The sequence below is a fragment of the Coturnix japonica genome, chromosome 3 (assembly GCF_001577835.2).
Source record: "Coturnix japonica isolate 7356 chromosome 3, Coturnix japonica 2.1, whole genome shotgun sequence".
Lineage (NCBI taxonomy): Eukaryota > Metazoa > Chordata > Aves > Galliformes > Phasianidae > Coturnix > Coturnix japonica.
In genome coordinates this window covers 4203386-4230467 of record NC_029518.1, presented here as the reverse complement: position 1 = coordinate 4230467, position 27082 = coordinate 4203386, and the positions used below count along the sequence as shown (strand labels likewise).

Here is a 27082-nt window from a genome sequence, read left to right as displayed (position 1 = left end):
GGCGGCGGGGAGGGGACGGGGCCGCCCGCCGTCGCTGTCCCCCTCCGGGCCGTCGCTCCGCCCCTCGGTGTCTGGCGTAAAGCTGGCGCCGGGCTAAAAGAAACGGCGAGCTACGAGCGCCCAGGGGCTGGTAGCCGCCAGCGCACGGCTCGCCGGTGGCGGCGGGAGCGGAGGGCCCGGCCCGCCCCGCCATGTCGCTGAGCCCCAAGCACACGACGCCCTTCTCCGTCACCGACATCCTCAGCCCCATGGAGGAGAGCTACAAGAAGTTCGGCGGCATGGACGGGGCGGCCGGGCTGGGGCCCTACAGGCAGCCCGCGGTGCCCGGCGCCGCCGCAGCCGCCGTCCCGCAGCACGTCGTTGCGGGCCCCGCCGGGGCGGCCGCCTACCACATGCCGCACGGCGTCTCCCAGTTCCCGCACGGCGCCGTCGGGGGGTACTGCGGCGGCGGGCTGGGCAACGTGGGCGAGCTGCCAGCCTACCCCGACGGCATGAGGAGCGGAGCGGCCGCGGGCGGCGGCTGGTACGGGGCCGGCGGAGACCCGCGTTACCCCGGCAGTAAGTGCGGGCGCGGGGCGGAGGGCGGCGGGACGGGGGGCGGCCGCGCTCCGACGGGGCGGCCCCGGCTCTGAGCCGCGCGTCCCGCTCAGTTTCCAGGTTCGTGGGCCCGGCGGCGGGGATGAACGTGGCCGGGATGGGCGGCCTGAGCGGCCTCGGCGAGGGAGCCAAGGGCATCGTGCCGCTGCACGCGGCCCCGCGGAGGAAGAGGAGAGTGCTGTTCTCGCAGGCGCAGGTCTACGAGTTGGAGCGGCGCTTCAAGCAGCAGAAGTACCTGTCGGCGCCGGAGCGGGAGCACCTGGCCAGCCTCATCCACCTCACCCCCACCCAGGTGAAGATCTGGTTCCAGAACCACCGCTACAAGATGAAGCGGCAGGCCAAAGACAAGGCGGCCGCCCAGCAGCTGCACCCCGACGGCTCCGGCGGCCTCTGCCAGCAGCCCTCGCCCCGCCGCGTAGCCGTGCCAGTGCTGGTGAAGGACGGCAAACCCTGCCCGCCGCCGGGCAGCGGCACCCCGGCCCCCGGGCAGCCCGCGGCCTCCAGCGGTCCCGGGGGCTCGCTGCCCGCTTCCCACCCGCACCCCGGCTCGCTGGGACAGGCGGCGGACCTGGAGGAGCTGGCGCCCAGCCCGCCGCCGCTGCACGGCCAGGTGGCCCCCCTGGCTCCCATGGACTCGGCCGGCGTCGATTACAACGGCGGCATGGTCAGCCCCAACCTGCTCTACGGCAGGACGTGGTAATCCGACGGGGCGGGCGGCTCGGGGTGTCCGCTTCCAGCCCGGCCCCGCCGTCCCGCGGAGCCCCAGAGCCGCCGTGCGCGTACCTTGGCGGCCCCGCTGAGCGCGAACAATAAACCTTCTGAAGTGCAACTTAGCCCGGCAGAATTAATTTTACAAGGGTGCCCCCGAAGTGCGATTTCATTATCGGTTGATTGGAGGGAAATTGAGCCGTAAGCGGAGGTCGAGGAGGCGGCGAGCGGTGCGGGCGGGAGCGGCCGCTGCCTTCCGCAGGACGGGGAGAGCCGGCAGCGCCGAGAGGACGCGGAGCTTTTCCGATGGAGCTCGTCGGCTTCGAAACTCTCATTCCAGGGGGAGGAAAAAGAGAGTCGCGTTCGTTATTGTGAATTACGGCTTAGGAAATTAAAGGTCGCGCACGGACAGAAAAACCCCCCGACGGCAGCGGGCAGCTCCAGCCGGGCCGCCTCGGGGCTGCGAACGGCGGGCGGGCGGGGAGCGCCGCGGGTGCCGGTGTGTGCGCAGCTTCCTTTCTCGTGTTCACGTTTTCTTTCCTCTTTTGGTTTTGTTTCCCTTTATTTTTATTCATTTTCCCCTTTATTTTCGTTCTTTTTCCCTTTTTTTTTTTTTTTTTTTTTGGTGTGTGTGTGTTTTATTTTTTCGTTCTTTTTATAGTTCTTGTGTTGTTTTCCTTCCCGATTTCTTTCTTCCCTTCTCTTTCTTTTCTCTTTCTTTTTATTTATTTATTATTTATTTCCCCTTTCTTTTTTTTCCCCCCCTTTCCCCTTTTTCTACAATAAAGACAAACGTTGTTCTCAACCTTTTTGCTTCCTTCCTTCCCATTCCGTTCCCTCGGCCGCCGCCTCCCTCCCTCAAAGCTGGGCTGGGATTTCATCCTGTTTTGCTGCCTGGGGTTGTTCCGTTGTTAAAACGGCTTTTGGGTCTCCCTGCACCGTGCAGGAGTGAAGGGGATGCTGTGACCACGCAGCCACACAGCTCTGCCCGACTCCAAGGGGAACACAAGCCTTGAGAAGCACAGGTGGCAGCCTGCGGGCAAAGAGCTGCACAGGGGGATGCTGCTCCCATAGGAGCTCCCTTTCACCCTAAGCTTTCTCCCCTTAACCCAGAAAGAAGTGAGGGACAAGAGCATGTCTGCAGTCGGTGTTCAAACCCAGGAGCACCGTCAGCAGGGTAAAAGCAGGAGCTCCTTCCCTACCAGCCTCCCTCCCAGCACTGCACTTACATGAAGAGTCAATACTTGCTGGTTGTGTTCGGCTCAAAAACTTTTGGAGACCAATGTGTTTTTATAGAAGGGGGAGAAAGGCGCTGGGGAGCACCGACAGCATTTCCCAGCTCCAGGTAGGACAGCAATTGCATTGCAATGAAGGGTATTACAGCACTCCCCATCACTTGACAATAAAGAACCCGGTTTCACCCTCCAAGGTTACAGGGCTCAAGGTCCTGCTGCTGGTAATTAAGGTGCAGGGCCTAAAAAAGGTGCTGCAAAAACACTCCCAGGAGATGGCCAAAGCAATGTTGGGCTCTCATAGCTGTGCATGCAAAAGGAACACGAGCAAGAGGTGCTACGGCAGCATTAACAGCGCTGCTTTTACCTGCGTGCTCCCCGGCAGCAGAAACACGCTCCGTTTTTGGTTAAACAATGAAATTGAATTGAAATGCTGTGGTTTGAGGCCGTGTGAAATGACTGTGCTGCAAGTAATTAATATCAACCGCGTGCACACAAATACAGAGGGGAGAAATAAAGCAAAGGGCAGCGCTCCGAATTTCAAAAGCCACTTTATAAAGCAAATAAAAATATTTACTGATTTGGTACACTCACATGGAAAAAAACCCCCTAGAAAGAGTACTAAAAATGAATGGAAACTCCATACAGGGCAGCAAGTTTAAATTAGATATCAAAACAGACAGATAAACCTTCCGTGCTTGTTTTGTGTTGCAAAAACCAAGTCAAAAAACAGGCAACAAGCTGCAGAAGTGGAAACGTTCTGCTTCAAAGTCCAAATAATCTCCTGTTTTCCCCTCTGAGAAATCCAAAGCAGCATCAGAACAGCGTTGCTGGCTGCATCCTTAACCCCTGTGCGCTCCATGCTGCCCGCTGCGTCCTCTCCGAGTTCATCACATCTGATTTCTATGCATTCTTTACAACTCCGGGTCTGTTTTCAGGCTCTTGTGTGTGTGAAGTAGAGGATGGCTGAGGCTCTCGCATTGACAGGGCGGTGCGGCACAGCTTGGGGATGCCATGAGGACAAAACAGTGCTCCCAGCTCGGCCCAAAGGTTTGTAGATGGAGGCGCCTCGTGGGCCGCAGTGACAAAACATAATGGGCTCGGTAAGAAACGGACACGTTTAAAACAAGCAGAGTTTAAAAACTACAAGAAGGTTTCTCCATCATTTCCTTTCCTAACCCCCCTCCTAACAACCCCCTCCCCCAGTATAATAAAAACAAAACCAAAACCCAGATGTTTTCAGTGCTTGGGAGAGCAGAGTTAATTCCAGCTGTATCTTCCCGAGGGTGGGGGCAGCAGGTAGGGCCTCCCGGGGCCGTATGCCTACAAACAAACAAAAGCAAGCATTTATTTTTTGGATTAACAGCACAGCAAACAAGTTAGCGGGGCTCCAGGCGCCTTACAGCAATGAAACAATGCATCTTCAGCACAGAAAGGTACCGCGCCGCAGCCGCTCTCAGCAGAGCTTTGGCCTCCATACGGTACCCATGCACCAGTAGAAGCAATGCTGCTCAATAAACGGCTCCTTTTCTGGTTGAGCTGTTTGTATGCTGAAGGTAAAAGAGTCAGATGTTGGTACGAAGGGACAATTAAAGCAAAACATGAAAACATTTGGTTTTGTGATGGAAGCGTTTTTCAGCACTCGTTTGCTTTTAATAGCAGGTGAATTATCCTGACATCTCACGCTGAGACTCGGCACAAATGAAGATATTTTTGGCTCTGAGATGGAGCCTTCTATACACTACGTGAGGGGGGAAAAAAAGATGGATAAAGTGTCCTTGAAGCATTTCAAACTGACGCTCTGCGGGGCCCGCAAAGTTCATTCTGTTGGCAGCCACGGGGTTTTTGTTGGCTTTTCCTGGGGGAGGGAATGGGGAGCAGGGGGTGATGAAGAGGCTTCGTTTTGTTCTTTAAAAGAGAAAACCATCTTTACCCTATGGGCGATAGCTGCATGAAAAGGCAGAAGGTTTGGGCTCCACGAGTTTGTGGCAGGCAAGCAAAAAGGCTTTGACAGAAAACATTTACACCCCGTTTTTAAGCGGGATCTGAAGAGAGATGTGCAGAATGTCCTGCTTTAGGGAGATCTTGAGCTTGTTTTTAATCGCAGTCGATACAAAACCCACCAATTCAACGAGCTAAGTTGCCTGCAAGCCCTGAGAAATCCTTCCAGTTGCACAAAGAGCAGAGAGCTCTGCCTGTCTGTGTGTCCAAGTGAGGTTCAGGAGGGCTCTTAACAGCTACACAAGGCATTTATCTGGACGTTCAGTTACATATTAGTGCAGCCTAAAATCAGGATGTCAAACAGCTCCACGACACGAGCGCATTTATGCTTTATTTCTCTGTGCCAGCTCTGAGGCACAGGGAACGTGCACCACCCCCGAGCAGCCCCTATCCATGGCAGCTGCATTAATTTTGTAAGCACTTTGCAGCAGCGTGTTTATTAACCTCTTCACGCCATGTTCTGGATGCTGTAAAATAAGAATTCAGAGGTGAAAGGGACCAAAGATGATTATTTATGCTGCTCTGTGTCACCGCTTCCACTTGAATCCCTTTTCAGGGCTTTAAAGCTTTGAGATGTGCAGGCAGCAATGCTAGATTCAATTATTGGTTTCGCATCCTAAACCTTTTCAGGTAGAGGCTAATTTTATTTCACCGCCATCAGCCCCAAGGAAATAATTACATCTGAAAGTTCATTCAAAAATAACATTAAAAAGACCCAAACAACCAACAAAAATGAAAGGCATGGTTGCCATCCTGCCTCCTATTTCACCACTGGGGCAGCAGGCAGCTATAGAGCTGCAGAGGTTGTATGCCACTGCACATGTAGATGCACACAGTGCTCCGAGATCTCAGTTCCAACCTTCCAAACAGGCACTGACCCCCATTCCTCCCTGCACCCACACTGCTCTAAAACAATTCCTGTATACTTCTGTGCTGCCTGGCAGCAACTGTTAATCATGAAGACTTAAGGTTGGGAATAAACTACTTGAAGCATTGACTTCCTTCACAAAAATGCCAGGATTCAGCTCCTAGCTAGAACAACATTTCCCCACTGAGGCTAATGTGATAAAGATCCATGCTGCCTAATTTTGCTTACAGTCAAAACCGTGCTGGAAGGATTAGCACTGGCCATGCCTCCTCTGCGTACTCAAAGAGTGCACGGTATACTTGCCTCTCTTTTCCTCATTTCCTGCTGCAATACTAAACACTACAGCTGAATGAGCTGGAGACAGTTCTTCCTCCAGCCTTAAAGCCTCCTCTGCACTAAAAATGCTTCAGGGTAGGAGATGAGGGTGTGGGGGGGAGGGGTGGTGTGGACAGAAGGGAGATCTCACCGCTGCAAAGAAGGGTTCAGCCAAACACGAGTTGAAGAGTTGGGAGCAGTGGGGCAGGCTGCTTGTTGGCTATAGATCTTTTCAGCAGCAAGATGTAATCCTGCAGCCCAGGGACAATGCTGAGGATGGTATTAGTGGCTCGCAGGCTGTTTCTGCTGGGCTCCAGTCCTGACAATCTGAACCGGCGACAGAAGCACAAGGCACTCTGCAAAAAGCTTCCCCAGCAAAGGCCAAAGGCTTTTCTGTTACAAACTGGATTTGACAGTACGTGCCTTTATTGTATTAACTGCTTTAGAAAACTCAGAGCTAACAATGTCACAGTGCAAAATGGTTGTGATGGATTCTGCTACCTGAGTCTCCCAGTCGGTATAGAAAAGAAAAATATGAAGTGGACAAAGAACCAGAAGTGGCAAAAAAAATGTAAGACTTTCAAGTACGTTATGTGACATTACATGTTAAATGGATCGTGCTTGCATCCCCTGCTGCGTAAGCGAAGGAGACTGGGATGTTATTCAACACGTTACAGGACAGAATTCAGATCTAAGAGAAAATCACTACTGGAAGCACAAGGGAAACAGCCCTAGGAATCAAACATCAAATTTGACGCCGTGTCACGCTGTGCAACAAATGGTTGCGGGCTGGGATGGTCACGAGGAGAACTAAGAGCAAAAAAGAATGTCCAAACTGAGATTTTACAGGGAACACACACACAAAAATACCATTTTCATACATTTCCTTACAGAAGGGGAAGGCCCTGGTTAAAAAACTCACTTCCAGATTCTATTTTCTCAAGCTGCAAGAGGTGTGTGACTTGGTAAGACACTTGATCTGCTTTTAATGAAACGCAGCAGCTGCACAGTGATGGCATGGGCCTCATGCCACAAGCACACACAGAGGGGCTGGGCAGGGTGAGGAGGCTTCTTTGTCAGTGCTTGCACTGGTGGCACAGCCACGGGACTAAAAGCAGCAGGGAAGGCCCACTCAAACCCCTGCAGCCACACACTTAGAAGATGTACAGACAGCATTTTCATACCTGCCTTCCCCGGTCCATCCGATCCTCAGGTCTCTGTGGGTAATTCATGGGCCCACCCAGCCCCTGGTACTGGCCCGGTGGGTACTGACTTTGGGCTGGCAACATGCGGTTCCAGGCGAGCAATGGGGCGGCACCAGCAGACCTGCAATAAAGAATAAAGCATGACCTCAAGAGTTCAGCGCTACAAAACACACATTGCTGTACTGTTGTTTGATATGTGCTACCATTTGACTCAAGGTTGGAAGCTACAGATCCACGCACTACCTACCTACCATCAGCAGCAAACTCTAAACTTCACAAACCAGAAATCCCAAAATATTCCTTGGAAGGATTCTGCCCAGCTTTTATTCTAGGAGCAAATCTGCCAATTCATCCACAGCGATCCTGAACATCGATTAAAACCCAGTATCACCAAGCCAGCTAAACGTAACGCACCGTCCAAAGAGTAAACATGTGCAATATGGGAGAATGAGGCTTTCTTTTCTAAATGTCCAGACTCTTTCTGGGAGTCCATTCTTTCTAGTTAATTGCAGGTTGCAAATGAATTCTTACTGCGAGTATTCTGAATCTAGGGTAGGGGCCTTGGCTGCTTTTTCCCATCCATTATTCTGCTCAATATGTCAGAAGGTCTGATCGGGAAGAAACCTTTTCAAGTTCTATTGATGCCGTTTTCAATTGACCACGGTGACCTAGCAACATAAGCACTAATTGGCATGGACTGACTGACATTTGGTGTACAGTTTATATGGGAACGCAAATTCAACATCCATTATAGCCCAGTTTGCTATCCAAGATTACTAACAGCAAGAAATGTTTTAATTGCCTTCAAGTACCTATTCTAACGTTACAATTATAAAGCAACAGGTATAATACATCCAATCATTGTTTGATTAAAAATATTTAGAAAAATGATACAGCCATGATATAGTCTTCAGAGCTAAACACTGGTAAGGGTACAACTGCTCACAGAATTCACAGCAGTTACGTTTTGCTGTGCAATATGTTGTTGTAATGAGACAGTTCATCTTTTACGACCCATATTCAAGAGGGCCAGCTGAACACAGAAACAGGAGCACAGTGAGCACAAGTACCACGTTTCACATGTACCTGTGGCACTTCTTAACTGAGTTACTGTGCATATCTTCAAAGAGTCTTCCCCTAGTTCTGTTGGAGCTCTTTGGTGGGATTTTGTCTTTGGCCAAACAACCTGATGCGGGGGCACAATGTGATACACGCTGTCAAACACACACAGCTTAATGAGGTGGTGTGACTTCAGGAATGAGGCTGACCCGAATAGGAGGATGCTCTGATGGGAGCAGAGGCAAAGTTTCAATCGGCCTAAAAACTCCTATCTGCTCCCAGAATGAAACAAATAATACCTACTTATTACAATGATTGGTTTTATCTGATAAATACACAACAGGTAAACACGATGTGCAATAAATATACTAAAAAGGAACATGCATGAAAGCTAAATGGCAATAGGCAGATTTATTATTAGTAGCAGAGATGCCTAGAAAATGCACAGTGTTATCTGAAGTATTCAGCAGGAAGAGCAATATCATCTTCTGAGTTTACAGCACATTATACTTCCTAATCTGAACACTCAAAAATCAGTATTGTGCCGAGGATGTTCCTTTTGATTAAGGGTTTTGAATACTAACTTCATTTTGTTATTATTCTCAGCAGGCTCTTTGGGAAGAACACACTGTTCTGCCTTATGGAAAAATCCATTGGATTACCCACATAACCCCAGTTCTAGAGCTCATCAGTCATTCAGTTTCTACAGCTTTGTCAGTGTCCTTGTGAGAAATACCCACTGCCCTGAGGATTACAGGTCAAATGTTGTGTTCTATACCTGGAATGGGAAAGTTCAAAACACATTTCATTTGATGTTAACATGCATTCTGCACACAGTTTAAATGTCACAGTTATATAAAGTGATGTTTATTATCAGGACCCACAACATCTTGGTTTCGAGTCCCTCTCAAGGTGTGAAACTGATAACAATCAGTTATAACTATCATGTGTTCCAAGGGATAAACCTGGTAGGGAAAGATATACTGCAGTGCATATTCTGATCTTCAAGCTACAAAAATAGTTTAAACCTTTTCTGCTGCACTATAAGTAATTGAGCTATTTATTATTTTTAATCAGTCAACTTTTTAGATCATCATCTGCTAAACAACTCAGCGACCTATATGGTTCATGGCAGTCGACTTCATGTTCCTCCAATGACTGCATTAATGGGTGATTTAAGCAACCCAAGGGTAGAGATAGCAAAGCTGTGCCCCAGCAGTAACAAAAATTGTGTGCTATTTGGAATATCACATGAATTCCCATTGGCAGTCACTCAAATGCAGCGCCCAGAGTCATGCTGACTCAGAATCAAACTAACATATACATATATAAAAATATATATACATATATATGTATCTACACACACACACTACACATATGGACTGAATAGCTAACACAGTGTCAGGAAGCTTTATGTAAAAAAGAAGAAATCTTATGCTGGACACAAGATCATCTGGATTATAAGGAAAAAGCTTTACACTACTGATTTCCACCCCCTCACAGAGGCCTATGAAACAAGAGCCAGTTTAGCACCAGCTGCACTACTCTATCCCAGAAACAGCACAAAGGCTCCAAGCTTTACTGTCAGGGACAGGCTCCTTGCTTATCCTTTGCTTGATCAAGGATATTGTAGCCTCCTGCCAACCCACTTCATCCAAAAAGGCTGGAGCAGGGGCTGGCCTCTCCCTCTGCTGCTTTCTTCCTAGGAGTCAAAGTGGCAGAGAGCAGAAATTCCTTGCAGATTTTGCTGTTGGAGCACCTGAAGCAGCAGCATGCAGAAACAGCCCCAGAGCCAGCAGTACATGCAACAGCAGCTCTGTAGCACCCAGGCTGCTAGCAGGAAAGTCTTGTAAATAGACTAGCTAGGACAGCTAGAATCACATATTCCAAGCAGCACCATTCATCTGCAAAAATGGTGCATCTGGAGAGTGTGTGATCAATTCTAAAGGTATTAGTGAGAATCGCATGCAGCAATCCGATGATAGGATTCTAAATAGAGACGGTCCTCTCTGACAGTTATGTGAGAAGATGCATTTCAAGTGGGAAACAAAACAATTTCTGCCTGAAAGGAATTATTTAGACGTGAATTGAGAAAGCCTTTCGCTTTCCAAAAATAAAGGACCCAATGACAAAAGCATAGCAGTGTTAAAAAAAATATAATTACGAGTTACAGAACTGTGGCAATATTTCACTCAATGACACAATACAGACTGTATTCAATTAAGGTGCGGGAACAGCAACTCTCACAGACAAAGTGATATTAAAGTTTGTAATGCGCCATTCAATTATAATGCAATATTTCCCATTGACACGACACAGGACAAGGGAGCTGAACTTCCACAGGGATCAAAACGGTTGCCATGGAAAGCCTGATCACAGAGAGCTCGACAAATTCTACCGGAGCTGATACTTCCCATGGTTAACATTTGCAAATAAAAACGTGGGGAAAGAAAAAACTTCTGCTTAACAGGAGCAGAAACTTCAAGAACTTCACACACAGTCCCATTCCTCTATAAATATAAACAAATGTAATTATTCATAGCTTTCACAGGTACGCTGAAGTTTGTGAAGTCTGCCTGACTTAAGGGCATACAACCTATCAATGAGAGAACGCATGTAAAACATCCCTTATTATCAAACCATGTCACATTCCTTCTATTCGATGGCACTTATTGGACTGCGGATTCCATAATCCTCCTCTGAGTCCCTTCTGCATTTAATTCAGTTCAGTCTTAAGTAGTTAAAGAAACTGTTTTCAGTGGCAACTAATAACTACTGACCTACAGTGACACTGCCCTACAATAGGCTTGTCAGGCCTGAAAAACTTGTACCAAAGAAGCTGATTAGGACTTCAAGAGGTTTGTAGCAAGAATCAATGGCTGGTCTGTACTAATGCTCTGGTTGCGGCACAGAAATGATAAAAGTGGAACACCATTAGTTATGCCTCATTAAGCTCCACAGCCCTCCTAAAAAGAAATTTGTTTAGCCTGTCCAAAATCTAATGCAGTTTTAAGCTCTCTGTGTTCAATTTCATAGTATCTCAAAAGCTTCAATAAGATAAAGGCCAAAGAACCAAGAACGGTACCAAAGCACCAACAGTAAAGTTAATTTTGAAGTCTGAGTTTTAATGGAAAGTGTTTTTTGCCTTCCTTTTTTAATACAAAGTACTCAAACCTTTTAAAGGATGAACGCCACGCAGTGCGCTCGCAAAATATAAATAAATCATGGACATTAATTAACTTCAAAAAAGACCCAACTGTCGGACAACACGATTAGAACTAATTTAAACAACAGAGTTCAAAACAAAGAGGTAAAAGTGTTGTGAAAGCCAAACAGAAATAAGTACGTACTCTTAACCACGCTTTACAATTGTAAATGTCGGTGCCACCTGCCTTACCTTTGTGGTGCTTGCTGAAATAAGGGCGTAGGGCCTCGCCAAGACTCCTGGGGTCTAAGATCTATAGGGTAAAACAAGAAGTTAGGAGTAAATATACTTAAAGAACCACGCTCTGATTTCTATACTGCATCACTCGTTCATAAACTAAATAGACCCAAAATACACGTCACTAAGTCTTCTTTGGTTACCGCTGCTGGTTTTGATGGGTCTCATTTACATTGGTCCCTGACGAGCTCAATGCTAATAAAAGGCAACCTTTAAAAATACATTCAAAAAGCTTCCAACTACAGGAATTAATTTTAAGCAGTTGATGCTTAAACATTTCTCAGGTGTCCAACATTTCAACATGCAAAACCAAGCCTGCTGTTGTAAAACTGAAGACTTTAATGTATCCCACAAGTATGTTTGTCACTACATTATAGGAAAGAACTCTGCATTAATAGAAATAAATCTAAACTTAGGATTTGGGGATCCTAGAAGTTTAAATAGGTGAGATTTTAAAGATATTTACAAGTCTATTAATTAAAACTATTAATGATCTCTCAGATCATATAATTAGATTGAGTTAAATCTTTTGGCCGAAGGCATAGCCCTGCAGTTATAAGAAACTGGAATGAAGAGGACCACCCACTTCTCAATTGTGCCTTCTACCCAAACCTCCTCTTTACAAAGATGTAGCAGTAACAACATTGCTTTAACAGGACACGCAATTAAACGGTTGTTGTTCTTCTAAATAAACTGGTCAGTAAACAGGATGAAAGAGACAGCTCATCAATAGCTCTGCGGTCAGGTCACAACACTCAAATTGTGTAGCAACCAAAAGCTTCAGTTTCAGTGACACCTTTGATTCTTTTCAATGGTGTTTAAGTGTGACCTAATTTTAACAGCTGGTTCCAGAAGCTGACTAATGGATATGCTATGATGGGACAGTAAGACCCTGTTAAACCGCCAATATTCAAGCACACTGAAGCCCTGCAATCGTTTGAAAGAAACAGAGAAACAGATAGAGGCAGATATGTGCCTCTCTCCTAACTCTGGCTGGATTGTCTGCATGCTTTAATGGCCTGACCTGAACAGAAAGCTTTCACAGCAGCACTTGAGAGCTCAGCACACAGTGTGGGCAGGCCCTACTGAAGACAACACACACTTGGGTCAGTGAAAATCAATTGTGATGCCCAGCAGCTCCGTCATTTGTGTCTGGCCACCTCTAGCCACAGCTAATCCCCCCCCCCCCCGCCCCGACCAGGGGTATGTATACTTTACATGTAAATATATTGTATGTCTATATATATACAGACACAGGTGCATATTGTTACCAACCGATGCTCATAATCAGGTATAAGTGGTTATCTCATACATAAAACACCACAAGGACCAAAAAGATGGATGTATGGCATACTTACACTGATTAAGCTTATCAGAATTGCAAGGGTTTTCACATGCATAAGCAGGCTGCACAAACATGATATTACCATGAATCTCTTGAAGCCCAAGAGCGTCCCCCATTCCAAACAAAAAATAATCCGGCAAGACTTTTCATTTCTAATAATTTCCAAGCTCTAATAATACAAGCACCACAGAAAAATAAGCAACAGAGCAGAACTGACTAACATGAACTGACATGCTAACAATGTTTGCAATTAAAAATCCCCCACCTGTAGCTAGCACATCTAGTTCTTTACGTGCAGCCACCAGGATGACTGCTGGGTCTGGGATCTAGCGTAGCTCAGGTCTAGGAGACCTAAAGATCCACTTATCTTGATAAACAGTGACATTTTCAAGCTATAGCTTCTTTTGCACAGATGCCTTTGTCACACTGCAATGTAGCAGACACCATAGAAGTGGGAGGAGGCAACTGAGTTCTCTGGCTGCTTGCTGGAAGACAGACTTGCAGAAAGGAGACACCAGTCTTACCCTGGCATTGTGTTCCCCATTGCTGCAGATCCCTGAATAAGGGCTAGTTACAGTTTTATCTCGTAAACTGCTTCTTTTCCATCTGAAAGAGGCTGCGTTACCCTGCTGTAAGCACATCTTTATCTAACTGTTCCCTAGAGCTGCAAAGAGTTTAATGAAATCACCACGAACACATGTAAAGCCACCTTATTACTGTCCATTTGTATGGCTCCGGCAAAGAACAGTCTTTGAAGGGGGGGGGAAAGCTTGGAACAGTAAATTACACTTCAAAAAGTGACAGAGCTGGAAGAGAAATGACAATATTTTATTTAGTCTTCAAAACAGAGGCATTTCCTAGAGCCATAAGGCCAAATAAACCGCCTTCCTCAGCAGCTCCTCAAGTAACAATTTATCTAATCAGCGCGGCAATCAAAGATGAGATTTTCTGTTTACTGATTGCACTAATCAAAAATCACTTTTCAAATGCAGCTAATCGACAAGTTTACTGACTGAAATGGAAGTCATAAATCAGATACTTTGTGTTGCAGAAACCAAATATGCCATTCATAGAGTGCTACCGTTCCGCACTTGACTCCCCCAAGTTATCAGCGCAGACAATTATTCATCAGCTGAAAATTGGCACATCAAAGTCAAATCAGAGAACAGCAGTCAGGAACACCCACGGCAGGTCCTTGAAGGAGAGGTGGCACTTTGCTTGACCGCGTTGCCCTTCGAGAGTCTAATTTTTCTTCATCATCCATATAAAAACGTTATATGTAAAACGAAAAGTTGCTTTGCATCAATCCAGTGAGAAGTGGGCATTATAACCACATCAGTGCTCCTTTTGCTTGAATGAGTCAATGTGCATTTTCAGAGAGCTTCCCCATCTAGTTATTCTGTATCATACAGGTGTCCTCTCACATTCTGCCTTCTACACTCTCACGAGGATGTAGCTGATGAGCATCATTCTGATACGAGACAATCTGCCCCAGTAAGAAAATGCTGCTTACACTTTCACAATGCTTTGTGATTTGGTTTTCTGGTTGAAGACATCTGCCCTTTGATAGTGGCAACTGAGCTTGGACTGAAAGGTGTGGCTGCAAAGACAAGGAGCTGGCTGTGCTCTCCTATCCAGGAATACCTTCTGATACTCCTAGATACAGTGCTGTCTGGGTGAAACTGGTGGCAAGGAGAAGTAAGCCTTACCTAATTCTATCCATGTGTGCCTGTTCAGAATGATGACTGCCACCTACTAAAGCATGGTACAGAGAGATGCTGATGTGCTCCCACCTCAACAATTTCCAATCCCTGACACGTAAAAGTGTGTGTGGGGGTCCCAATTGCAAAAACATCCTTTCAGAATGAGCTTAAGAAGCTGATCTCGGTACAAGTTATGATAACTGAAGATATTTTCACAAGTGCCTTTGAATAGTTTAAGCAGATCCCATTCTTAAGTTGGTAGGAGAGAAGCTGAGGCACACAGTGCACTGCCAGGTCCTCCCGACCCACCAGCCAGATGGCAGCATAGGAGGCAACACATTGCAATGGAGCTGGAAGGAGCAGCAGGTTGACCTGGCAACCCTCTAATGCACAAACAGTAAATCAATCCCTGCCTGATGGAAAATGAAGCATGAAGGAAAAGGCACAAGAGGGAAGGAAAAGAAAGAAAGGCTTTTAGGTTTGTCAAGCATACCCACAGAACAGCAACTGGGGATGCAAGGACTCCATGATGCCTGAAGCAATTTGAGGGTGAGGAAGGGGCAGGAGATGAGGAGAAAATAGAATGTGTGAAAGAAAGCCCCCGGATAATTTCTGTGAGCAACAGATGTGCTGAGATTCCACGCTGATCAGTGGATTCAAGCCTCCTCAATTTGAAAGAACGATGGCATTGGGGCATATTTGCATTTGGAGTGTTTCCTGCACAACACAAGGTGCTCAGATGCCTCAAGGATGAGAGATTTTATAAGTACCTAATTGGCAAGATAAGCTCCATATACATAAGGCTCACAAAACTGCTTTGAAATAACTTTTTCAGAAAGCATAAAGATTCAAGTTTCAGAAGACATGAAGAACAGCATGGGGGGGACCTACGGACTCATAGAATCCTTTAACTCCCCACAAGACCACACATTCTCTATTATTGGAGAGAAATACAAAAATATGATGCCAGTCTGTTAGTCCCACTCCTTTCTTCTTTAAAGACCATATTTTTGCTCACTTCAAAAATCCACTTGTTTTCTTCTCAACAAAGTTCAGAGCTCCAAAGTCATACTTGATCTGTACCTCCAGCCAATCCAGTTCCTCACACAGGAAGATTTTCACATGTCCCATTCAAGCATATATCATCCACTTTGGATCTGGGCAATAAGTTTAACTCAGTATGGCCAATGATATCATTTGTTCCCTATACAGTCAAGAAATACAGGCCAGCTATGAGAAGCATGAAGGCTTCACTATGCAGCAATCTGGTTTTCTACATATGACCAGATGCTGGAGCCTGAACTTGAGCTATCTCAGCTGTTGAAACTTCAAACATATGAGTAAGTTTAATACTGCAAGAATTCTGCTAAATAATTACTACTTTGAAGTTTAAAGCACCTTTTTAGGCAGTTTGGTGATGTTTTGTCCTGTTTCAATCCCACCATTACAGAAATGCAGCTCCTGATCACATGTGAAGAGACAAGATGAACAACTCTCCTGTACTTCTTAAGTAGCTGAAGCAGATGGTGCAAAATAAGACTGGTATAGAGGAAAGGACAGAACCAAACACCTCCAAAAGGGCAGTCCACACGTAGCAGGAACAAACACCGCAAGACACCATAGTTCTTCATTCCAAACACGAGCCATCAATATGCTAAGTCCTAAGTAACGCCAAGATTTTCCCCACTGAACAACACACACTACGTTGTGTCATTCCAACAAGTTTAAAGAGAATAATAAAGAGTGGTGCTAATTCATAGGAAAAATAAAGTCTCTTCTGCAAAAAGCAGAAGGTGGCCAGGCAAAAGGAGGACATGGTGTTTGCTTCTTGGCAGGATCTCTGCAACAAAACATCAAATGAAGCAATATAAATTAAGGCTTCCCATTCACTGATGTGAAAACTGTTTAAAATTCAGCACCTCATTGGGCGAGGGCACCAAACAGAGCATATCTGAGTACGGCCATCTGAAACTTAAAGAGAGGAGAAAAACGCATTGCCTGAACTCCCACTGTTGTCAGAACATCAAAGCAGTCAAAATGCACCTCCTGCAGGATGGATTCCTGATTCTACTTGTTACCTGTAGCAGCACAACAGACCAAAAATCCAACTCATTTTTCAAACTCAGAAATGTATAAAGCAGAACTCACTTACTTGAGAGCAATTTAGGAATCTGCTGCTGCCCACTCATAAGCGGCCGGGCGTATGGGCTCCCATAAGCTCCAAGAGGTACTGCATTGGCATACATCCCTGGCATCCCTCTTTCCCTTGGCATTGCATGGCTGTTATGGGTAAGAAATGAAGAGGAGAATGAATAGGATGTTTTCACGAATGCCATCTTACAGCACAGCTGCTACCAAGTCCATTAAACACCCAGCTCTCTCCAGTGCATCAGTGATGTGCACAAACATGATGTGGTGACATACAATGGTGCCAGGCACACCACAAACAAAGCATACACTTTGAGCCGGTTCTAGCATAAACACTCAGGATTCTATAGCAAGCCCCAGTAAATAAGAGAAAAAAAAAACACTTTCTGCAAACTATGTAAGAGTTTAGTATGAGTGAATTGCTAACACTAAAGGCAATGTTTGTCAAGCTTGGGGTGTCTTTTCCTGTGCAGAATTACATTCACATTAAGACTTTAATGTTCCTTGTGTCTGCCACCCTGAAATGCAATTTATTAAGACATATGTGATCAGGAATGTAACTTTTTGGTTCAAAAATATAGTAGTGGAACAAATTATGCTTTCTAATGTATGGATATAAGAAAGGTTGTTACTTTTTCTTCTTCCAGCTCCTCTACAGCCATAAGATGAGGTAAAATAAGAGAAAAAAATAGTATTTTCTCCTCCTAGAGAGACTCACAGTTTACTTTTATTTGATAGTATTACAATCTACTTTAAAACATTCTCTGTTCAGGCTCTGAGAGACATATGGCTCCCTGTACTTCCCAGTAAGGGAACGTTTCATTTTATCTGTAATACACAGCCCCAGCTCATTCTCTCTTAGTTGTCATACAATAATGCTTCAGAGCACAGAATGAAAGTTATCTTGACTTTTGGAGAACTAATAAAAACTGACTGTGAAAACGCCTTGAAAAATGACAATCAAACGGATTCTAGGGTGTAACACAAGTGCTTTAAATAAAGGTTTGTAAACCCCCCCCTCATTTTTAAAAGCATGAAAGACATTCCTGGCTTTGTAATAGTATTAGCTACCACTTGTGTGCAATATCCTCATTGTATCTTCTGTACTTCAAGGGAGGATCTGCCAAACAAGTTGAAAAAAAAAGGAAAAAAAAACTCGGAAAGCTATTAAGAAATATTTTGTAGAAGAGACAACCCTCAATATATACAACTATGCAGGGTATTACTGCAAAATTGTCATGCAAGATTTTTATTAACGCTGAATCTATATAATCACACACCAAAGTTTCCAGTTTCAATCAGCTGTTTGTTTTTTCTTCTCCCAGTCCCTAGATGTTTGTTTGGGTTTTTGCTTAATTGTATTTAAAAAGGGAAATAAGGGAGTGTAGTCAGTAGTACTGCCAGGCTTACCCTAAAGTTCTAAATGCTGACTGGTCCAGGTGGACTGGTTTTCTGTCTCGATTAAAACCAAGCTGTGGTCTCCAAGGCCTGCCATCATTGTTGGTCTTCTCCCAGTCCCCGGGCTTCAGAACTGGAGGTGGTTTCCTGAATATCAAAAAATAGTTGCACAAGTAGTTACCAGAGCAAACACTCAGATTAATGAAAGTAAATTCAATTACCTGAAATCTCACAACCAATACTTACTTTGCACCAGGTAATACCGTAGCCTTGAAAATGAAGTCTTCATCAAACTGTGGATCTTTGAAAGAAATACTGCAAGGAAATATTTGAGAAACGCGTTTAATTGAGAATAGACAAGATGAAAAAAGTACTTGCTGGTCAATTAACACTGACACGCACAACAGAAAAGACAGAAGAACTCATGACTTAAACTGTACAGCGCCTGGTTATGCTGACTACAGGGCGCTGTTGTTGGTTTCTACAGGACAATGTTTTTCCTCCACTGTGTCAGTATTCCATCCAAAAGAAAACGTGATGTTTAGAAAACAGTTAATCCTACATATGGTAATGAAAGTATCTTCTGCAGACCTGTGACTACAAATCTTGCAGTAAAAGCACTTGCACTTGATTAAGGTCAAAGGATAGCATAGCAAGGATGGGAAACTTAAGTGATTGCTATGAAGTCTACTCAAAAACATATAAAACTTGGAAGCAGAATTTCCTGGAGCAGGGACTTTTTATTCCCAAACACTACGTACTACTTGTATGTAGTTCCACCAGTGAGATATATACGTTCTTTTCAGTGACATCTCAAAGAACTCCTGTTTTGAGCTGCCTAGCTTCACTCAAACAAAGAACAATATATGGCTGGAAAACTATTTTATGCTGGTAGAATGCATTCTATAGCAGTTTGGGTTTGCTTTTGGTTAGATTTGTCCAGACTCCTGGTTTAAGAATCCACACTCCATCAGCTGCCAGGAAGAATTCTGAAGTACACAGTACCAGCTTGCTTGCTTCCTGTTCTCTCACTATCAAACATTTGATACAGAAGAATGTTAGGGATGCCAGGACAGACAAAAGCTAATCACAAAGCAGGCTAATCTCACTCTTCCAGATGAAATAAACCTATTTTCCCCCCCAAAACAGAGAATGAATTAGACTGCAAGGAAAGAGAATAACGGTCCCTTGGAAAATTCAATCAGAGTCAAAAGAACTGAAGAGTAGAATCATGACTACTCACACCATCTTAAAACACAGGAAGAAAAATCTTTGCAACAAAGGAATAGACAGAAGCATAAAACAATTCAAACCTCCTGACAGTGGCAGATGGAAAGCGAAGAGCAACTACTCATCGCTCAGTGATGTTCTCATTTCAGAACATCCTTTCAACAATACCCTGACAATCCACAATTTAACATTTCTTATAGCCTCTAAGTAGTTGCACTAGTTGAACCAAGTTATGCCTCTTTTGAGGAAAAAAAAATTACTCAAGCAGATCACAAGTGATTTTCAGTGTCTCAAGTACCTTACGTGGCACAAGACATGAGAAGTTACAGGCTCAAGTATTAAATACCTACTCTATTGTGCCAAATTAAGTGAGAAAGACACATATCACACTGGGTGTACAGAAATTTGCTGTTAAGTACAAGAGTCATTCAGATCATTTGTGACCACAAGATTTACCCTTGCAAAAACTCGACATGATTTTTATTCATCATGAAGTTTCCCAGTATCCTCCCAAACAATACAGTCAGGCAAAGGCAGTATTACTGCTATATATTCAGCAAATAGAAGGAGGACAAATAGGAAAAACCAAACCAAACCACATTGTTGGGCTGATACTTTAACACATTAGGATCTGATTTTTAAAGAGACTGACATGCCTCACAAAGAACATTCAATACTTGCAGGGCTGAAATATGCTATTAGGTGGGTTTGACCCAAGAATAACATGCGAATGGAAAAGGTTCACTTGATCAGGAGAACCTCTTTGTTAACCAAGAATTCTAAGACAGATAGCTGATAAATACCAGAGAGCAGGTACTACAATAAGCAATAGCAAAGAAAATCCTAGCAGTGGAAGCAGCTTATATAAGGAGAGTTCCCTCCTACAAGGCAGGGAACCCAGCCATTCAGGGAGAGAAAAAGGAAACAAGCCCTCATTGCTGACTCAAAGATACAAAAGTTTACATTCTCAGACATCGTCTGGGAATAGTTAGTAATTAAAGTAGATAAAAATCCAACCAGGAAAAAAAAACATCTGCATCCAATTCTTTCTCAGGGTCTTGTCTCGTGGAAGTTAGGTTTTGTTTCATTTAAAGGGCTTGATAGAGAGTACAGAGTTCTACTGGTGCTGCTCTTTGCTTGCCCAAAGATCCAGAAGTCACAGAAAACAAGCAAAGTAAAAGCAGGCAAGGTGAGGCATTTCTGAAGGGATGTAAACCACTGGGTTTAATGCACTGAGAAGCAACCACTCCAGATATCCCTGCAATGGGCATGCTACCACGCTCTCTGCTTTACCGTCAACCTGAGTTTTCTTACTGCAATCTGTACACTCTAAAAACTTACATTTTTTACTGTACATTCTAAAACTTACCTGACTGCAGAATTTTGTGTAAGATCACGCAGCATCGGAACAGGAGACTCTACTGTCCTGGTAAGAGAAAAGGCTCTGTTAAAACGTCACAAAGGCTCTATTAAAACAAGTCACAAACTTCTCAGCATCTGTTCCACTTTCTCTGTGGCTGTCAATTAAGTCTATGTCAAGCAAAAGACTTCAAAGTTAGCTTGTCATTTCTCTACACCAAATTGCTGTGTAAGCAGTGGAATTACTGAATTCTCATTTTTGATGACCTTACTTTTGTAGCTGATCATTCATGTGCATTCTCACTGAGGTCCAATGGTGAATTTGCATATTTTCCACTGTCCAAGTGTTTAAGAGCTAAACCTGTTCTGCACCTCAGAAACCTCTCCATGTAAATTTGATTATTATAAACCAACAGGTTCTGAGAGGCCAGGAGAAGAGCAGAGCAACAGATACACACAGACACCACGCAGACACAAACTGACTTCTCAGGGAAAAAATGATTAAATAGGCTGGGATGCAGCTGCTCCTTAACCCCTTCCTTCTTCCCTCCAGGGAACTTACATCCTCATGTTGATTAGACAAACAACACGATAGAGAATCGTGTCAGATTCTCTATCTTATCAATCACCTTATCAATCAGAAGGTGGATCCCTTAGTTCACGTTACCACACACAACCATCACACAGCTGTGGGCACACAAACCAAACTGTACACGTGCTTTGCTAAAAAGGTCTGGATGAAATTCAGAGAGCTACATGCACTCTTAAAGTGGTGATATAAATGCTTATCTTCACAGAATTCCTAGCAAACAGTACCTCTCTAGGTAAAACAAACAAGAAACCCCACACATTTCTCACGCCATAGATAGGCAGGGCAATAAGAGAGTTTTCTTGTTCCTGCATTGCTATTCTCTCCAAGAACAGCTCTGACTTGCTCATATTCTCCACAAGCCATGACAAGAATAGAGAAGCATATATTAGTGGATGTGATTGAGGATATATTATCCATCCAACAAAATCGGAGTATTTTTGTATTTAATAGAAATGAGTTACAGAACACCTGCTTATACCTCTAAGCAAAGTTAGATTAATGAATGCATATCCAACAAAGCGAAGATGACACTGATGATTTCCCAAAATAAATGCATTATCCTGAAAGAGGTTAAAAAATAAGCTTATTTTCTGTGTGTAGTTGGTTAACGTATATTCCTGAGTTTAGTACCACAACCTAAACAGAAAACAGCAAAGTACATCCCTATTTGGATTTTTCTTTAACACAATGAAAATCAGCATGCAGGAAACAGGTGGTTTTTGATTTGAACAGCATGTCCTACTGGAAATCACATAAGACTCTTAAATCAGAATTTGTACAAAAGCACAAGACCAAAGCAATATGATGGTATTGAGGAAAGCTATTGCTTTCACTACTACTTTTAATACATAACCCTGTTCTATCTATAATAAGCTAGAAAAACTCAGTATTCTTCCTTAGAGTACGATACTGATCATAGTACATACCTACTCTGAATCCTAGCAGAAAGCACACTTGGTTTCAACCTAGATACACCATCTCATCAGGAATTTTAGGTTTCTCATTGTTTTTTTTTTGTTGCTGTTTTTCAGTTTAAATGTAGGTGTAACTGAAGAAAGTACCCTTTACCAGCACACAGCTGATGCTGAGAGCTATACTCACTTATCTGGAAGAACAGCATTCTCATTCAGTGTAAGCTTTCCCTGGATTCCATAACATAACTCTGGGGGCAAATCCACTGGCTACAGAAAAAAATAACATTTCAGATGAAGCACGTAATAAGAACTCTACCACCATCTATAAAATCCCATAAGACCAAATATAACCTACCTCTGTATTTTTAGACTTGTACTGCTCTACAATAAAGTCACAAAGTGGATGGTGTTTTCCAACAAAAAGAACATCGCCACCAAGGCTATTTCTTCTGTCTAGGAAAAAACAGTAAGAAAACAGGTAACAGTTCAGAAGAAGGAAGTGAGGAACACAGCACACCAATTTCATTGCTATCTACAGCAGTGCTCCTCCAGAGGAAAGCTTCATTGTGATTTATGAGAAAGCTCTCAAAGTTCTTCATATCTCTGCCCAAAACCGGATGCCCCCTGGTCACAAAGACCAGCAGAACGTAGTAGGAGAATGGAAATCTTATGCTTAGTGGGAAGAATCTTGAATTCAGAATGAAGCGATGGGAAGGACATTGGTCGAAAAGGAATCTCCCACATCTGCTTTACCTACAAGAACTGTCTAACCAGGTTTAATTTTTGTACAGTGCTGAAAGTAAGGCACAATTTTGCTTATATAGATTGAATACGAAGCTCCACACACTGTAACTGGACACAATACAAGTTTACTCTTTGATTCCAACATATTCATTTACCAATTACTTTGACAACATACACTAGTAGAAGATACTGACATGACTAAGCTGCCATCGCATTTTCAGTTTAGATCTCATGCAAGTCTACTTCATTAAAATAAAAGCAAAAATGAAAGTTATAAAAGTTGTGGGAAACTGTAGTAAAAGCAAGTTCTGACAACACAGTGACAACAAAACAGTGTAAGTCTTACTTTCTTCAGGAGTAAGGTCAGGATAGACTTCTTCCAAGGCAGCTCTAAGGCGTCGCTCATCAACGAATGGCAATAACGCAACACCTATGAAAATCAAATCATCCCATTTCAACAAGCAACTAATGATGCTTTAAACCAAAGCTCTCTAAACTGACTGACTGGGAAAAGCTTGAAATAGACAGCCCAAACATTTCAGCTTTCTAAGGCACTGTAGTAAAGAGCAGAGAAAAGATGAGTCTGAACTGATGTGTTCTGAGCAGCTATGGTTTCAGGAATGATAAATGGGTGTTTGTGAATGGCTATCCATGTAAAGATACTAGCATGGAAAGTCTGAATAAATGCTTTACCTTACAGTTCCATCAGTATGATAAAATAATAATAACAATAAAATCAGTTTCTGGGACCCTGCAGGCTGCCAAGGAGAGGAGGAAAAGTAGTATAGGACAGAAGAGAATACTCATGTCTGAGCACTCCTTTATCCTCCTCCCTTCTCACAGTCTGTGGAGAGAGACACTTAGAAGCAGCATCCCCTACCCATATCTGCTTCATTTAGGAATAAGATGAGGTCATTAAGACAGTCATTATTTATCTCATTTGCTAAAGATACTCTCCCCACAGAATTCGATTCTACTTTATTCAATTTATTAGGAGATAACAACAGAAGAAATCACTGTGTTCAGACATGTGGTGATGCAGATTATATAATTCATTAGGGACTATTCATATTAGCTATTAGTTTCACTCCCAAGTAACAGGGAGGCTCCTCTCAGGACCAAAATTCCTCACTAAGCAGCACATCTCACAACACTTCTCTGAGCCCATTCTTCATCATATTTGATAAAACTGGAGAACAGTTATCCCCGGGGTGTTCCAGTATTTTTCTTCAATTATCAGCTCTAAAAAGCACTAAGAAGTTTACCATAGAAATTCTTTAAAAGATTTAATTCCGTCACCTTTACTATAGGTTTTAATCTAGAGTTCTTATTCTAGTTTTTAATTTCATTTCCCTTACCACAAACAGCAGAGCTTTATCTGACCATGACAACAGCTTGCTTCTACTGATGAGCTTCCTACCAATGATACCCAATAGTTTCCTACTACTTAAAATACTGTTTTAAACTGTACATTTGATAACCAGACAAAAGGAATAAAGACAATTGCCTGAACTGCATCAGGGGGTAAAAAAGACCTTCACGTCGCAGAGCAAAAACATGCTAAGCAACATATAACACTCAGGTCTATTCTCTTTGATTTTGGTTCACTATCTGGATTTAAGTCACTGGTGTCTCTAGCTGGCTATTTCAAAGCACAGATGAAATGATTTAGAGAAGGAACCACAGCAGCATAGATGTTAGCAGAAACCTCCGGAGACAATCTTATCCAAACCCCTCCTCAAGCACAATCATAGGTTGTCCAAGACTATGTCCAGTTGGCTTAGAAGCATCTGTGACAATAGAGAATCTACAACTTCTCCAGGTTAGCATGTACCAGTGTTAGACCACCCTCAAAGGAAAAATAAAAGCGTGCTTTATTATGTTCAGATGGAACTTCCTGAGTTTCAGTTTGTGCCCCAATCATGATTTATACATCTAACAGAGCTGTTACACTGCTGGCTGAATACCAGATAGAAAAAATTGGCAGCTCATTAAAACTAATATTGTCTAAAGGAAGAGACTCTAATACCGTATCTATTTCCTCATTCTCTGTACACATTCAAGTATTTCTGTATTACTAAGCATTTTTCACTAGGCACTAACAAGCTGTTGATCAAACACAATAAGATCTATTAGTTAAATGCAAGGACAAGAGACAATAACATAGTACGACTAATGAAAACAGAAAAGTGATTAATCTAACTCAGGACAAATTAACAAATCTAGAACAACTGCTGAAATAACTGCTAACCATTGCCAATCCCATATCAGTTTCTAAATCATAATTTATTACTCGCGGAAATTCCTTCTCAAAAATACAGCTGCTGCAAAATACCTCTCCCCCACACCAGGTAAGACAAGTTACCCTTGTTACTTGGTATGTCATTATCTCACTAGCATCATTTCCCATTTTCCTTCATATTTTTGCAGGCCAATGTATAGTAGTTCAAAAGAAGAAACCTCAAGTTTCACCTTGCCAAGCGTACTTCTTTCCATTCAGATCAATAGCAAAGTCCTCAGGGTAGAAGTCAATTATGCTTGATTCCTGTATTTGAGAAAAATTTATCATTAAAACCAATTATGGAATTGACTGAGAATGCCACGTGTTAACTGTTAGCTCACACTCAGTAAGGAACATGCAAAGAACTTTGACTAAGAGAAACACCCCTTACTAAATACCATTTAAATAAGAAGTCTGGTAGGGCATTCCCATTGCCTACAATATCAGAACAAGAAATTAAGTGGGATAGGAGAACTCCTGACAACTGGTCTCTGCTCCCCAGATGAGTTTCAGAGAAGTTACAGAATAATTCTTCCTTGTTGAAAACTCTGATTCAAAAAAGGAATTGCCTGTAAGGATCTTTAAATAGTCTCTTTTCTGCCTGAAGTCAAAAGCAGCAAGTAATGATCACATAAAAACTGCAAGGCAGCAAAACCCTCACAGAGAGGAATAAACCAAGGATTCTTACCGGATCTGTCATGAGCTTCCTCCAGGTTGGGGGTAGAAAATTCCCACTTGCAGCTGGAAATACTCCCATCAGTTGTTCAAGAGGCTTGAACTGTCAAAAGTAAACCAGCAGATGTAGGATATTTCTAGCAAGCTGTTAAATCATAAATAAATAAATATGCCCTACCGGTTTCGAGCCCTTTTCAAAATCTGAGGGCATGTCTGCAATACCCTCAAAGTCAGAAGCGAACGGAGCGTAGTGAAAAGGGTAATACCAGTTCCAAGAGGCACAGCCCTAGGACATCAAAACAAGAGAAATACCATGAGACAACTCAAACGTGCAAAGGAAAAAAAAAAAAACATAGAAATCAAACAGCCCAGTAACTAAACTTGTTAAAACTTAGCCCAGCATCAACCAGGAGAAAGAGAAGTCCCCACAATTAGAAAAGAAAGAGCTCTTGCCTCTAAAGGTATTCTGGACTTCAGGTTGGGACTTAATTTTTCATAGCCAGATTAGAGCGAGTGAGTTCAGTGGATAGTGAATGGAGACCTCGGGCATTTCCTTGGCAGCACAGAACAGCAGATAGACTTCTCTGCCAGAGTACTCCTGCTATGTGCTAGGTCTGAGTCACTAAGGGAGACAGCCAAAGAGATAGACCTAGCACCATAACAATACAAAAGACCTTACAGCATAATCTTAACCTTAACTTCAGGACGCTGCAACATACCTCATGCTTATTTCCTCCCCCTTGAGAGAGAACACAAACACACACAAAAAAGCATCCAATAAAACCAAACACAAAAATGTCTTGCCAAGAGCAGGTGATCACAGTCTATCCACACAGTTAACAATGCCCTGGGGTGACTTAGAGCAACTAGACACATTTTAAACCTGCGTAGAGTTTCTAGCATATCTGAGAGTGAGAGAACTAATCCACAAGTTCTCCATAATAGCATAATTGCACAAGTCAAAGCCATAACAGAGATCTTAAGAGGAGTAGTAGTAGTATTTCTCTGGCAGCATACAATTTGCAGCACTGTTTTTCCAAGCTAAATCCCACTGTTAGCTTGAGAATATGAGGGACCAGAAAACCCTGATATGATGCACTCCACATTATATGAGTATCTGAACAGTATTTGTTGCAGGCTGAGAAGGTATTGCTTTAATTAGTTACTTTTGTACTCTGTAGAAGTACAGACATGAGCACATCAGGTAACATTTTGTTTTTCCTTCTTACTATTCCACCTTGAACACTGTGAAATACAAAGTGCATT

General features: G+C 43.4%; 2 protein-coding genes across 3 annotated transcripts in view; one reads left to right on the top strand and one right to left on the bottom strand.

Moving 5' to 3' along the window:
* Nucleotides 1-56: 56 nt before the first annotated feature.
* NKX2-4 (NK2 homeobox 4) lies at nucleotides 57-1909 on the top strand. The gene is made up of 2 exons (XM_015856698.2): nucleotides 57-558; nucleotides 651-1909. Exons 1-2 carry the CDS (start codon nucleotides 192-194, stop codon nucleotides 1295-1297), a joined length of 1014 nt encoding a protein of 337 aa, XP_015712184.1. The 5' UTR covers nucleotides 57-191; the 3' UTR covers nucleotides 1298-1909.
* A 1160-nt stretch (nucleotides 1910-3069) lies between these two features.
* Nucleotides 3070-27082, bottom strand: part of XRN2 (5'-3' exoribonuclease 2) — a 37298-nt gene continuing 13285 nt past the window's right edge. The window contains exons 18-30 of one of the 2 annotated variants that reach the window (XM_015856634.2): nucleotides 25995-26102; nucleotides 25830-25919; nucleotides 25333-25405; nucleotides 23207-23290; nucleotides 22472-22569; nucleotides 22304-22383; nucleotides 20621-20677; nucleotides 18268-18336; nucleotides 18034-18168; nucleotides 16628-16755; nucleotides 11383-11443; nucleotides 6906-7047; nucleotides 3070-3860 (exon numbers count right to left, since the gene is read on the bottom strand). In XM_015856634.2, the coding sequence (XP_015712120.1) occupies nucleotides 3798-3860; nucleotides 6906-7047; nucleotides 11383-11443; nucleotides 16628-16755; nucleotides 18034-18168; nucleotides 18268-18336; nucleotides 20621-20677; nucleotides 22304-22383; nucleotides 22472-22569; nucleotides 23207-23290; nucleotides 25333-25405; nucleotides 25830-25919; nucleotides 25995-26102 (1188 nt within the window). In that variant the 3' untranslated portion in view covers nucleotides 3070-3797. Of the gene's footprint in view, nucleotides 3861-6905; nucleotides 7048-11382; nucleotides 11444-12668; nucleotides 16316-16627; nucleotides 16756-18033; nucleotides 18169-18267; nucleotides 18337-20620; nucleotides 20678-22303; nucleotides 22384-22471; nucleotides 22570-23206; nucleotides 23291-25332; nucleotides 25406-25829; nucleotides 25920-25994; nucleotides 26103-27082 lie in introns of those variants that run through there. The other variant, XM_015856636.2, reaches the window with a different exon arrangement.